General features: G+C 36.1%; 1 protein-coding gene across 1 annotated transcript; it reads right to left on the reverse strand.

Annotated features, from left to right (window-relative positions):
• Window positions 1–9,066: 9,066 nt before the first annotated feature.
• Window positions 9,067–10,213, reverse strand: LOC120081095. Its single transcript, XM_039035773.1, has 4 exons — window positions 9,926–10,213; window positions 9,724–9,822; window positions 9,596–9,674; window positions 9,067–9,236 (listed from the first exon to the last, which is right to left on the reverse strand). Exons 1-4 carry the CDS (start codon window positions 10,211–10,213, stop codon window positions 9,067–9,069), a joined length of 636 nt encoding a protein of 211 aa, XP_038891701.1.
• Between the last annotated feature and the right edge of the window lie 3,800 nt (window positions 10,214–14,013).

Raw genomic sequence — 14,013 nt, forward strand, 5'->3', positions numbered from 1 at the left:
CAAGCACAGAGGGATGGATGACAAAACCAGTAATGTAAGTTCCCAAGTTAAACTCTAGGAAGATGAAGCAAATGTTACTGACTCTTTTGAGGTTCATAGAAGAGAAATATTCTCTAAAATGGAACTTGGAGTTTATTTAAGTCCTAATACTGATCCCACTACTCTCCAAAAGAGGAAGATGACTAAAGACAGTAAATCTGATTTATTAGTCTTGGAGACGTGTTTGGTAGAGAATGATGATTCTGCCTGGATCCTAGATTCGAGTGCTACTGATCACGTCAGTTTCTCTTACCAGGGATTCAATTCCTGGCAAATGTTGCCACAGGGAGATTTGACTCTACGAGTCGGCACTGATGAGGTTGTTTCAGCTGTTGCTGTAGGCAGGCTAAAGTATTTTTTGGATAAGAAATGTTACCTATTACTAGATAATGCTTTCGTAGTTCCTCATATTAAGAGGAATTTAATCTCGATTTCTTGTCTCATTGAAAAAGTTTATACCGTCTCCTTTTATGAGAATAAAGTGTTTATTTACAAGAACGGAATGGAGATTGGTTTTGGTTCAATGGAAAGTAACTTATATATACTAAAGTCGTTAGTCATAAAAGCCTTGTTTAATACTGAAATGTTCATTACAGCAACAACAACTAAAAGACCAAAGGTTTCTCCTAAAGAAAATGCTCATCTTTGGCATCTAAGGTTAGGTCACATCAACCTCAATAGGATTGAACAGTTGGTGAAAAGTGGACTTCTAAAGGCTTTAGAAGAAAACTTCTTGCCGGTATGTGAATCATGCCTCGAAGGCAAGATGACCAAACCACCTTTTACGGGAAAAGGTTACAGAGCCAAGAAAGCCTTGAAACTTGTACATTCAGACCTATATGGTCCTATGAGTGTTAGGGCTCAAGGTGGGCATATATTTCATCTCTTTCATAGATGATTATTAAAGGTACGAGTATCTCTACCTAATGCAATGTAAGTCTAAAGCCCTTGACAAGTTCAAGGAGTATAAGGCTGAAGTTGAAAACTTGTTAAGTATGAAGATAAAAACACTACGATCTGATCGTGGTGGAGAGTATATGGACCTCCAATTCCAGAACTATATGATAGAACATGGGATTGCGTCCCAACTCTTGGCCCCAGGTACACCTCAGCAGAATGGTGTATCAAAAAGGAGAAACAGGACCTTGTTGGACATGGTTCGATCTATGATGAGTTATGCTCATATTCCAGACTCGTTTTAGGGTTTTACAGTGGAGACTGCATGCTACATTTTGAACAACATTCCCTCGAAAAGTGTTTCTGAAACACCTTTGAGTTGTGAAGAGGCCAAAAAGGTAGTTTACGCCACTTCAGGATTTGGGGTGTCCAGCCCACGTGCTTGTGACTAACTAGAAGAAGTTGGAACCGCGTTCGAAAGTTTGCCTCTTTGTAGGCTACCCCAGGGAAACGAGGGGTGGATACTTCTATGATCCGAGTGAGAACAAAGTGTTTGTATCTACAAATGTTATCTTCTTGGAAGAAGACCACATCGGGGATCATAAACCACGAAGTAAGCTCATTTTATGTGAGATTTCTAGTGAGACCGAGACTATTGAGGATTCAACAAGAGTTGTTGAGGTCAGAATATCTAGTCAACCCTGTCTCTTATACACATCTAGATGTGTATAAGAGACAGGTTCAGTACAGCGACAACAGCTAAAAGACCAAAGGTTTCTCCTAAGGAAAACGCCCATCTTTGGCATCTAAGGTTAGGTCACATCAACCTCAATAGGATTGAGCAGTTGGTGAAAAGTGGACTTCTAAAGAGTTTAGAAGAAAACTCCTTGCCGGTATGTGAATCATGCCTCGAAGGCAAGATGACCAAACGACCTTTTACTGGAAAAGGTTATAGAGTCTAGGAAACCTTGAAGCTTGTACATTCAGACCTCTATGGTCCAATGAGTGTTAGGGCTCGAGGTGGGTATGAATATTTCATCTCTTTCATAGATGATTATTAAAGGTACGAGTATCTCTACCTAATGCAATGTAAGTCTAAAGCCCTTGACAAGTTCAAGGAGTATAAGGCTGAAGTTGAAAACTTGTTAAGTATGAAGATAAAAACACTACGATCTGATCGTGGTGGAGAGTATATGGACCTCCAATTCCAGAACTATATGATAGAACATGGGATTGCGTCCCAACTCTCGGCCCCAGGTAAACCCTGTCTCTTATACACATCTAGATGTGTATAAGAGACAGTGTTAATCCACTTGATGGGGTAAGACCTATTGGGTGTAAGTGGATCTATAAGCAAAAGAAAGGTGTAAATGGAAAGGTGCAAACCTTTAAGGCTAAACTCGAGGCAAAGGGTTATACCCAGGTTGAAGGAGTGGACTATGAGGAAACTTTCTCACCTGTTGCCATGTTTAAGTCTATTAGAATACTCCTGTCCATAGCTACATTTTATAATTATGAGATATGGCAAATGGATGCCAAGACTGTCTTTCTTAATGGTAATCTTAAGTAGACCATCTATATGGCTCAACCAGAGGGGTTCGTAGTTCCAGATCAAGAGCAAAGAGTTTGCAAGCTTAATAAGTTCATTTATGGGCTAAAACAAGTGTCTCGATTATGGAACATTAGATTTGACAGTGTGGTTAATTCGTTTGGCTTTGATCAGAATGTTGATGAACCTTGTGTATACAAGAAGATCATCAACAGCTCAGTAGTTTTCCTGGTACTATATGTGGATGATATTCTACTCATTGGGAATGATGTAAGGTTTGTGACTGACATTAAGAAATGGCTAGCTGCCCAGCTCCAAATGAAAGATTTGGGTGAGGCACAGTATATTCTAGGGATCCAGATCATACGGGATCGTAAGAACAAGAGATTAGCCTTGTCTCAGGCATTGTACATCGATCAAATGTTGATCAGGTACAAGATGTAGATTCCAAAGGGGGTTTGTTACCTTTCAAGCATGGAATCGTTTTGTCTAAAGACCAATGTCCTAAGACACCTCAAGAGGTTGAGGAGATGAGACGGATTCACTATGCTTCAGCTGTAGGAAGCTTAATGTATGCAATGTTGTGTACCAGACCCGACATTTGTTATGCAGTAAGGATTTTCGGTCGTTATCAGTCCAATCCAGGATTTGATCACTGAATGATGGTCAAGACGATCCTCAAGTATCTTCGGAGAACGAGGGACTACATGTTCGTGTATGGAGATAAGAATCTGATCCTTACAGGATACACAGACTCTGACTTGCAGACTGATAGAGATTCTCGTAAATCGACATCGGAGTCAGTATTCACTCTGAATAGAGGGGTTGTAGTGTGGCGAAGCAACAAGCAAGGATGCATCACGAACTCCACTATGGAAGCCGAATACATAGCTACTTGCGAAGCAGCTAAGGAGGCTGTTTGGCTGAGAAAGTTCCTTTTAGATTTGGAAGTTGTTCCAAATATGGATTTGTCGATCACTCTTTATTGTGATAAGTTCCAAATATGGATTTGTCGATCACTCTTTATTGTGATAACAGCAGGACTGTGGCAAATTCGAAGGAACCTCGGAGTCATCGTCAAGGCAATCATATCGAACGGAAATACCACTTGATCAGGGAGATTGTGCATCACGGTGATGTGATAGTCACGAAGATCGTGTCGGAGCACAGCATTGTTGATCCCTTTGCAAAGGCTCTCACGGATAAAATGTTCGAGGGTCACCTGGAGAGTCTGGATCTACGGGACATGCGACATCTTGTCTAGGACAAGTGAGAGATGATATTGGGGTATGCCTTAGTTTATTGTATATTGTACATTTATTTATCTTGTATTGTACATTAGTCTCTCGAGGCATTAGGACAAGTGGAAAATTGTTGGGACTAGTGTCCTAATTCTCTCGGAGTCTCGCAGTTTGTAATATATACACATTGTTATAAATAAAATAAGAGTTATTTTATCTGGAATTTACTTATATCCAATAAAAAAAAGCTTCATAGTTATTGTATTTAAACTTAAGCATATATATGATATATACAAGTGGATCATGCCTTAAGTGATAACCGAAATAGGTTTGTAGTATAAGAATTAAGGAGGGATACCTGATCCTGGTGACATACGGATACGGCCCGCTTTGTAGAGGTTTGCAAGTGTTATAAACTACTACAGATGGTAGATTCTAACCATTCATGTGGAGACATGTGAGCGGGGGTGTCCTATACAAAGACAAAGACTTTGTATAAAACCAGACCACGAGATGACTAGTTTCTGTATATAACGCCGTTGATACTAGAGACTTGTATCTCACCTAAACGACCATAGTGACATGTACCTTAATCCTGGAGTGTTTTGGAACTCCTCCATGTCGATGGTGGCCTTTCGATATAATGAAGATGGAGGTAGTGGCAACAGACTGCTAACTTCTAGCCATGCTACCTTTGATGCGGGAGCTTTGTCTTAATTGGGAGCTGGGAACTCAGATTACACAAGATGGAATTCACTCATTCCGAGAGCAGGTATAAGTATGATAGAATTTGCTCCCTTAAGAGCTAATTCCGTGGTTCTTGAACATAAGTGTGGTCATAGCTTCTCTTTAGAAGAGATGACTCAATCATGAATGGACTATGACGTTATGTTTATTAGAGGATCGAGTCGGGACTTAAGGAGTTAGCATGTTACTTATATTGGTGCATAACGCGTTACAGCGCCCAGTTACTTGGACAACGATTTAGTGAGATTATGTGCTATTGATTGGTTGATAGTGACACAAATAATATATATAGAGTTAGGAGAGTTCAACTGGTCGGTCTTTATGGAATCTGCAGTTAATTGAATGTGGATCCCGGTGGACTAAAGAGTTTAGTCAGTTATTCACGTACCGTTGGAGCTTCGAGCTACAGATCCATAAAACCCTTTTGGTAGCTCAATGATTCAAGTAGTGAGAACAGTTCTGGGGTTGATTTGAAATGTTCAAATTGACAAGAGGTAATTCGATTATATATGATATTGACTCGGTGATGATGTATGAAATCTACATTAAGGGAAAAGGATTAATGTAAAGTAAGATTTCATTAAGGAGACGCAAGGAATGATAGCGCTATAGTTTATATGTTTCATGAGATGAAATATTAAAACTATAGGTTATAAATATAATATGGTAAGTTGGTTATCATATATATTTATAATAATATTAATTATTGGATAATTATCTCTTGTTCTCTAATAACTAATTGAATGGGAAGTTATTGATTGTTTCATGGTAATCGTGAGATAAAGGGAAAAATGTTTTCCTAAATTTAGTAAGTTTTTTAGAGTTTCTATTCCCGAAAAGTTACTCATGGTGGCTGTCAAGTAAATGAGATTTACTAAACGATAGCTGAAGAGAGACTAGACAATCATGGAGTGTTTCTATACGATAGATCACTCGGCTGGCCGATTAGCTAAACGACCGCGGAACTTCTTCTAAACGATTGGGCATCGTCTATACGATAGACATTGTCATCTCCTACTTGCTCAATCGTTTACACTTGTTCCTCCGGTCTCGTCCTCTAACCAAGTTCACATAGAGCCCACACTTCTAGATTCTCACATCGAGAATACCAAGGTAGCCATTATGGTGGTGTCGTAATCAACTCGACATTGTTCGAGATTTTTAGAAGTCGTTTGCTTTACTCGTGGTCTTAGAGTTCGTTGTGTTCGTGGCTGCTGTGATCGTGCTGTGTTCGTGCGGTCGTAGTGTTCGAGCGTTCAGGTTTGTAGTCTTGCTAACTATTCAAGAGTTCATGATCAAGGGAGATTGAAGATGAGTCTTCAAAGGTATGTGTAATCTTTCCCTTGAATATATAGTAAAGCATGCTGTAATTTCGGTTTTGTGCATAGCCTGTAGGTTTCTATTTCTTGATTGTAATTGTTAATGTTCATAAACGAAAGAAATTTGGAACGATCATTCTGCTGCTCATGGAAATCCTCATATCTGATTTCCTTCACAAGTTTCTCCATTTTACTTTCATGCACATCTGTTGTTGTGCGTACAATGTCAAACATTTCATATTGGAAGGGAGTCCTCTTGCGTTTTATTCCTCTCGTATCGTTACTTGATCTAGTACGCCTACTGATGGGTGTATCTGAGAAAACCTCATCCATCCCATCAACGGTCGGCATGTTCATGTCAGGTATACTTCTTTGTTACTCATAAACCTTTGATCCCAACTGAATATCCTCCAAATGTTCATATGTTGCAAATGCTTGATCATACTAGGTTTCACTGCCTTCATTAACGGCCCTATCTTTCGCAAATACAATTTAAAGCTCATCATAGTGGGGGAATGGTTTGTGTCTCAAACGCTTCGCGTTGGGATGAGATTATTGTTGGATTTTATGCCCTAAAACTCATAGATGGTAAATTTAACTTTTGACTGTTCATTACTAAATTATTATTTATGTTTTTCAATAAAGCGTTATTGTTTATATTATGTTAATCATGCCTAAATAACTCTAATCTAATAAACTAACATTTAGGGTTGTTGTATGAGTCTTGAGCTGTATGTTGAGACATATGGGGATCACTATTCAAGATACAACCTAAAAGGTCTATAGTATAGGGATAAGGTTGGGTACCTTATCATGTAACATTATGGATATAGTCTACTTTATATTTGATACAAATACAATGATTCAACATAAACAAGTAGGAGACATGTGAGTAGGGGTATCCTATGCAATGAGTTTGCATGAGACCGGACCGCGAAATAGTAAACCCTAGCTGTAACACTATTGACTAGTAAGGTTTCTGTTTCACTAGGATGACCTAGGCAACGTAGTCTCAAGTGAGTTATGAACTCCTGTTCACAAGGGATTGTCTTTTGATTTGTATGGGTGAGGATGGCTGGCTCGCCGACTCAATAGGCCTACCATTTTAGGGACAAAACCAAATGGATAGCTGAAAACGTAATTTCATAAGATGGAATTCACTCATTTCCTGCATTAGGAAAGTAGATAAGTGTTCCCTTAAATGGTGTTTCCGAGTCTTGAACATAGGGCCCTGCCCTCTCATTTTTCTGAGAGGGTACTCTGTTTGTTGGTTGGACCACAAACAGGTTGTTTGTTAGAGGAACATTGGTACTTAAGAATGTAAAAGTAACCTAGGGGTTAAACAGTAATTTGACCTAGTTGGTACTAACTTGCTGTTATTGATCTATATTTGTGGACACAATAACATATCTACAGTGAGTCTATAGTGGAGTGTACCCACAGTTAACGAATATTGATTAACTCGGTTAATGAGTTTAGCCAATTAACCTCATATCGTTGGAGCTTCTGATCTGTATGTCCATTAGGTCCCACTGGTAGCTTAAAAAATGTATTGAGGAAATTAAAGTAATTTGAATTGTTCAAATTAACTAAGGAAAAATAATATAATGTATGTTGATACATTATAATATAAAGTTTATAATTTAATTAAACTTTATGATATAAATTTATTTTTTAATTTGATTTAAAAATTAATTTCTAGGAGAATTATATATTTGAAGGATTTCAAATATTAAATGTAATATGAATTAATTTCATATTAAAACTATAGGTTAAAAATAATGTGCATAAGATGCACATTAAAACTATAGATTATATGAGAGAGATAATTGAATGTGATTCAATTATAAGGTTAAATTAAATATGTGATATTTAATTTAATGATTAATTAATTGGAGTATTAATTATTTTAATATAATTATATTTAATAAAATATGATATGATTAAATTAATTGAATTGAAACTATAGGTTATGTGAAAGGGATGTATTAGAATATGATTCTAATACACATTTAATTAAATATGGGAGATATTTAATTAATATTCATTTAATTTGATTAATTAATAATTATTTAATTTATATTTTTAATAAATTAAATTGATTTAATTTATTTAGTTAAATTAAATATATTATTAATTTTTAATTAATTTAAATAAATTAAAATTAGATTTTTTTATTTAATTAATAATTATAATAATGAATATAAATAAATAAATTGGTAACTACGTTTTTTATGGGGAGGGGGAGTCTTCTCCTGATTTTCTCCCTCTCTCTCTCTACCTCTCACGCTGACAGTATGGTTTTAACGGGAAAAAAAACCTCTCATCATTACAGATTTCTCTCTGAATCTGAATTTTTTTTTCTCTCAAACAAAGAAGCAGGGATCTCATTATCCTGCCTCAGAAAACCCAATAGAGGATATCGGTAAAGAATTTTTTGGGAGTGACGTTGATATCCAACAGAGATTTTTCAACAAGGTATGATTTCCTCTTTCTTTATTTTGTTGAAAATGTATATTTAGCCTAGGTTTATTTTTCAATGCTATTTTGTTTGATATTAAATTAGAGTCAGATCTGATTTTTTCCACTGCGCGGGACTTTAATCCTTGCAACTACAAGCAGGAATGTATATTATATTAGAACATAATATTATATTAGAAAAAGTTCGCCATTGTAAAATAATAATACTATAATGTGTTCTCTTACCTGAACTCATACATCGAAAACCTCTTTCTCTACTTCCAAACATTTGAACTCGTTGTTCCAACTAAACCCATTGTATGCATTACTCAGCATCTCAACGATTACACAATATTGTCGCTTTAAAAATCTAACCTCGCACTCTATTGTCGACAGCCCGTTGAAACAACTAGGAATTTTTTTGGTAAGTAGACATTGTAGCTGTTGTAGATAGTCAAGCTTGAATGTTCCGTTATCAGCTTGTCAACCTGTTTCTACCAAGTGCAAAGTGCAATAGTGACTCCACTAATCGTGCATCTTCAACCTTTGTTCAAATGTGTTTTTTCATTTTCTCACATCCTGCCATTTAGCTACATACATACATATAACTTAATAAAATAAATTGGGCATAGTTAGATAAACAAAGTTTGAGTACGAATAACGTAGAACATGTTTCATCATTCACATGAACCAATTAACACAACATAAATTAAAATAATTCAATACAGTAGATTGTTTGAACCGAATGATAACATAATCTTAAATTAGGTGAAATTTATTGATAGTGAAGCTAATTGAACAAGAAACTTTGTGCTCATGATGCTTGTTCCCATTCATCGAACATTTGCGTCGCTAACTCATCATTGAAATTGGTCCATTCATCAGATGTTTCAATAAATTGTATATTTTCATCACCGAGCTCGTTAGATGTAGAATCTTCATCATACATTGTTCCGGAAATTGTAGTTTTGCCTATCTCCCTCGCTATCAGGTTGTGCAGCAAGCAACATGCCATCATGTTTTACATTGGATCATAAGTGGGTAGTTGGACTTCCTATGTAATATCGCCCAACGACCTTTGAGTACGCCAAATGTTCTTTCTATGCTGTTTCTAGTGGATAAATGTTTCATGTTGAAAAATTCCTGTGGATTAGTCGATGCATTTCCAGCATCACGTCATTCTAAAAGATGGTACCGTTCTCCCCTATATGGTGCCAAGAATCCCTCTGCATTGGGATATCCAGCATCATATAGGTAATAATAACCTAGGCATGGTATACAAAAAATTAGTTGGCAAATTATTCGCTCTTGAATCCAAACAATGGAATCACAAAAGTCTATACCTTTGGGAACCTTCAACCCGTATGGTCGAGAAATTGCATCCCTAAGCACTCTAGAATCAACTGGCTGACCCTTCCCACCCTGGTAACACAAATATGAACTCACTAGTTGGAGATCAGACAACAAGCACATTCGTGTCTATCTCACCTTTTCGGGTACGATAGCGAGGACAATCAGCTGCACCTACATTGACCTTGATGTATGTGTCATCCAATACACCCAGACAGTTCTGTATGGGATCATACATTGACAAAGAGATAAACATTTCCTAGTTTCCTAAAAATCTAGAACCTAATATTTAACTAGGAGTGGAATTAAAATTATTGTAATACCTCAAACAATTTCCACCTACTGTTAGTACAATCGCTCGTGATAGGCTCCAATTTTTTCAGCAGTAACTCATGAAGTTGTAGTACAATGGTCAGAACGAACCTAAAATTCCTCGAAACAATTTCACCAGACCGTGCGAACTGTCGACAAACTACTCGGTTCTTAACGTCGTGCGCCAAAATGTGGAGGAAAATTGCCACCATCTCTTGGACGTCAATGCATTGAGTAAGTGCTAGACGATCGGTTGTCCTAAGCATGTTATAGAGGATGATGAAAGTCCGTTTATCCATTCACGTGCTCTCGTGACAGCAGATGTCATTCTCATAAATAGGCCAAAAGAAGTTTAACTGTCTAATTCAATGTTTAATGTAGGAGGGTTGTTTCTCTATTCTACGATGATCATTTAGTAATAGGGCCAATGTTAGAAATAGTTGTTGTTGGGATATGGTGATGATTGAAAGGATAGTAAAGACTTCCTAATTTTCCTTATTTTGGGATAGAAACCTAAAACCCTAGGATACAAAAGGAAAAAATAGTTTTATCAAGGATTGAGCCTCAATTGAAATACATGACTTATATTAGAATTAGTACTTAAGATTATTTTGATTATATCCATTTCTTTCAAACGTCTTTTAAATAATTCTTTATTATTGTTGTTTAAAAAAAAAATAGTCAAAATTTAAGATTAATCATAAATAGTCAATGAAATACCAACATTTAAAAATACGAAATTTAATTCTAAGCTAGGGATGGACGTACCAACTTTCTTTCTAAAACCTTTTTCCACTTTTTAATACTAAATTGAATAAGATAAATCAATTTTTCAGCAAAAAATTTCATTCATTAAACTATACCTTAAATTGAATAAGGTGTATCAATTGTACTATATTAAGAAGTTTTTTAATCGTATTATTGTTCAAAGTACTCTCTATTCTTTCATAATTAGATGCTTCATTTATAATTGTTTAAATGAAAAAGATGGTAACCATAATGATTAATACAAAATTGTTATGAGATGTATCACTTATAAATATTCATACGTCATCATTATCAAATGCACAAAAAAAATATAATTTATGAGTCAATTGTCAAATGTCCATGTTCAATGGGCAATGTATGAAAAAACCACAAATTACAAGTAAAGACCACAAAGATTAGTATACTTCCACTACAAGTCAAACCCAAATAAACAACATTTAAAATTAGGAAAAACATACGTAACACACGAACCTCAAACTAATGGCAGTGTTATTAGTTTGGGCTGCAAAACAACAAAGAAAGTATTTAGTTAGAAACTCACGGTATGTAAGACTAATCATTTAGGAATACATTTTGGATAAACGTATACATGCCTATTTTACTCAGGGATTGTAGTTTGAGGATGAACAAACCACCGGATCGACTCTAGCACTGAAATGGTGTCGTCGCTAGTGCCCATCAAAGAAACCATGAATACATAGATAAACAGAAGTGAATACGAAGAAAATGTATATAATCCAACAACAATGATAGTAAAGAATAACTCACCAGATTTATATAATCCAACAACAATGACAGTAAAGAATAACTCACCAGACTAACAAGGAGGGTAGTAGATTATAGAGATTCATCAAGTGTACAAAATGTGGGATACAAGTGATTTGTAGGAGAATAGATGTGATGGACCACATTTAAACTCAAGCAGAATATGTATAAATATTGCCGGCCTCAGACATCTATGACATGTAATTCAGGATTACAAAAAAAAAAAACATTGAATAGTTGACACCATGATATAGGAAATACAGTACAAATGCATATACAAGTTCATCAAACAAATATACAAAAGAAAACAACTCATAGAATTACTTTTAAAATACTAAAGTATCAATAGAACAAGTTTGCAAATAGAACCCTAGAAAATCAACTATCACATTAATATATGAAACACTAATAAATGATAGAGAGAACAAGAAAGTAGAAAGAAGTAAGTTGATGGAAATAACTCACCTGCTTGAGAAAAAACATACAACAACGGAGGTTTCTCGAGTGATTTAAGCTAGACGGAAGTGGTTTTATAGAGGGAGAGAAGTGAAAGGGGGTGGTTGTTCACCCACCGTAATAATGGAGAGTAATAGACCTTGGTAGAATAAGTGAAGCAAAAGTAGTTCAACATTACATCAATAGTTAAAATAATCAGAACAATGGTGAAAAAGGAACCAACCTCATGATTTATTTTTTGTTCATGAATAAATGAACTGACTCCCATTAATGAAGTGGTTGATGTTGGGATTAATGTCCTAATTCTCCCGGAGTCTCATTGTTTTGTAAAGATACACATTGTTTGATGAATAAAATAAATGTTATTTAATTCTAGCATTTACTCATATCCAATAAACAAAGATCATTGGTTATCTTATGTAAACTTAAGCATATATATGAGATATACAAGTGGATCATGCCTTAAGTGATAACCTAAATAGGTCTGTAGTATAAGGATTAAGGTGGGATACCTGATCCTTGTGACACTACGGATACGACCCGCTTTGTAAAGGTTTGCAAGTGTTAAACTACTATAGATAGTAGATCCTGTCCATTCATGTGGAAACGTGCGAGCGGGGGTGTCCTATACAAAGAGTTAGTATAAGACCTGGACCACAAGATAACTAGACTCTGTATATAACGCCGTTGATACTAGAGACTTACATCTCACCTAAACGACCATAGGTGACACGACCTCAATCCTGAATGTTTTGGGAACTTCTACCTTTGAGGGCGGTCCTTTGATTAGTATGGGTGAGAGTGGCCAGATTGCCAACTCAACATGCCTACCTTTTTGGGGACTTGTCTGACCTGGGAGCTGGGAACTCAATTCACAAGATGGAATTCACTCCTTTCCCAAAGCAGGGATAAGTAGAGAAATTGCTCCCATAAGGGCTGATTTCAGGGCTTGAACATAGTGGCCACATATTCTCTTTGGAAGAGAGGACTCAGTCATAGTAGGACTATGACTTATGTTCATTAGAGGGATCAGTGGTACTTAAGAAGTTAGATGTAACTACAAGGGCATAATAGTTATTGGTCCAGTTGTACTTACGAGCGATCTGTGAAGGGTTGTCACCCTTTTGATTAGTTAAGATGGACACATAATATATCTGTGGTAAGGATAGTTCAGCTGTTGGTCTTTAGTGGAGTGCCTGACAGTTAACGGATGGTGGATCCCGTGATTAAAGAATTTAGTCAGTTATTCACGTACCTTTGGAGCTTCAAGCTATAGGTTCATAAGGTATTTTGATTATATATAATATAATCGGTATGATGTATGAAATACATCTAGTGAATGATTGATGTAAATGAGATTTACATTAAGTACCATGGAATAGAAAAAGAACTATGGTTTATATGTTTCATGAGATGAATATTAAAACTATAGGTTATAAATATAGTATGATAAGTTGGTTATCATTTGTATTTATAATAATATTAATTATTGGATAATTAAATCTTTTTCTCTAATAACCAATTGAGTGGGAGGTTATTGGTGGTTCATGGTAACCGTGAGATAAAAGGAAAATTATTTTTCTAATTTTAGTAAGTGTTGAAAAGTTTTTTTTTTCGCAAAAGTGATTTTGAGTTTTTCTCTCGGAAAAACATCTCACAGGAGCTTGTCAAGTAAATACAGATTTACTAAATGACAACTTTTTTAGTAAACGATCGTGTAGTGTTTTGTAAGCAACAGACACGGTACAAAGCGATGAGCTAAACGATCGTTTAGCTTTTGTTAAACGATTGGGCATCGACCTATACGATATGTCTCAGCCATCTCCCACTTGCCCAATCTTGTACATAATTGTTCATTCCTGCTTCTTCTGCCTAAATCCAAGTCCACACAGAGCCCACCCTCTGGATTCTCACACCGAGAATACCAAGGTAACCTTTTTGGTGGTGTTATACTCGACTTGTCATCGTCAAGGTTCTGTGGAGGCCGTTTGTGTTGCTAGGGTGTTCGTGACCAAGACGATTGTAGAGTTCTAATGTGCGGTGTTCGTGCTGCGGAGCGGTCGTGTTGTTCGAGCGTTTGAGGTTGTTATGTTCGAGCGTTCATGAGCAA

This window comes from Benincasa hispida, chromosome 7 (assembly GCF_009727055.1).
Source record: "Benincasa hispida cultivar B227 chromosome 7, ASM972705v1, whole genome shotgun sequence".
Classification (NCBI taxonomy): domain Eukaryota; kingdom Viridiplantae; phylum Streptophyta; class Magnoliopsida; order Cucurbitales; family Cucurbitaceae; genus Benincasa; species Benincasa hispida.

Coding starts and splice junctions, on each gene's coding strand:
- LOC120081095 (XM_039035773.1), bottom strand. CDS start 10,213: ATGGATAAACGGACTTTCATCATCCTCTATAACATGCTTAGGACAACC. Junction 9,823..9,925: donor GTAGGTGGAAATTGTTTGAG/GTATTACAATAA, acceptor GATCCCATACAG/AACTGTCTGGGTGTATTGGA. Junction 9,675..9,723: donor AAGGTGAGATAGACACGAAT/GTGCTTGTTGTC, acceptor TTGTGTTACCAG/GGTGGGAAGGGTCAGCCAGT.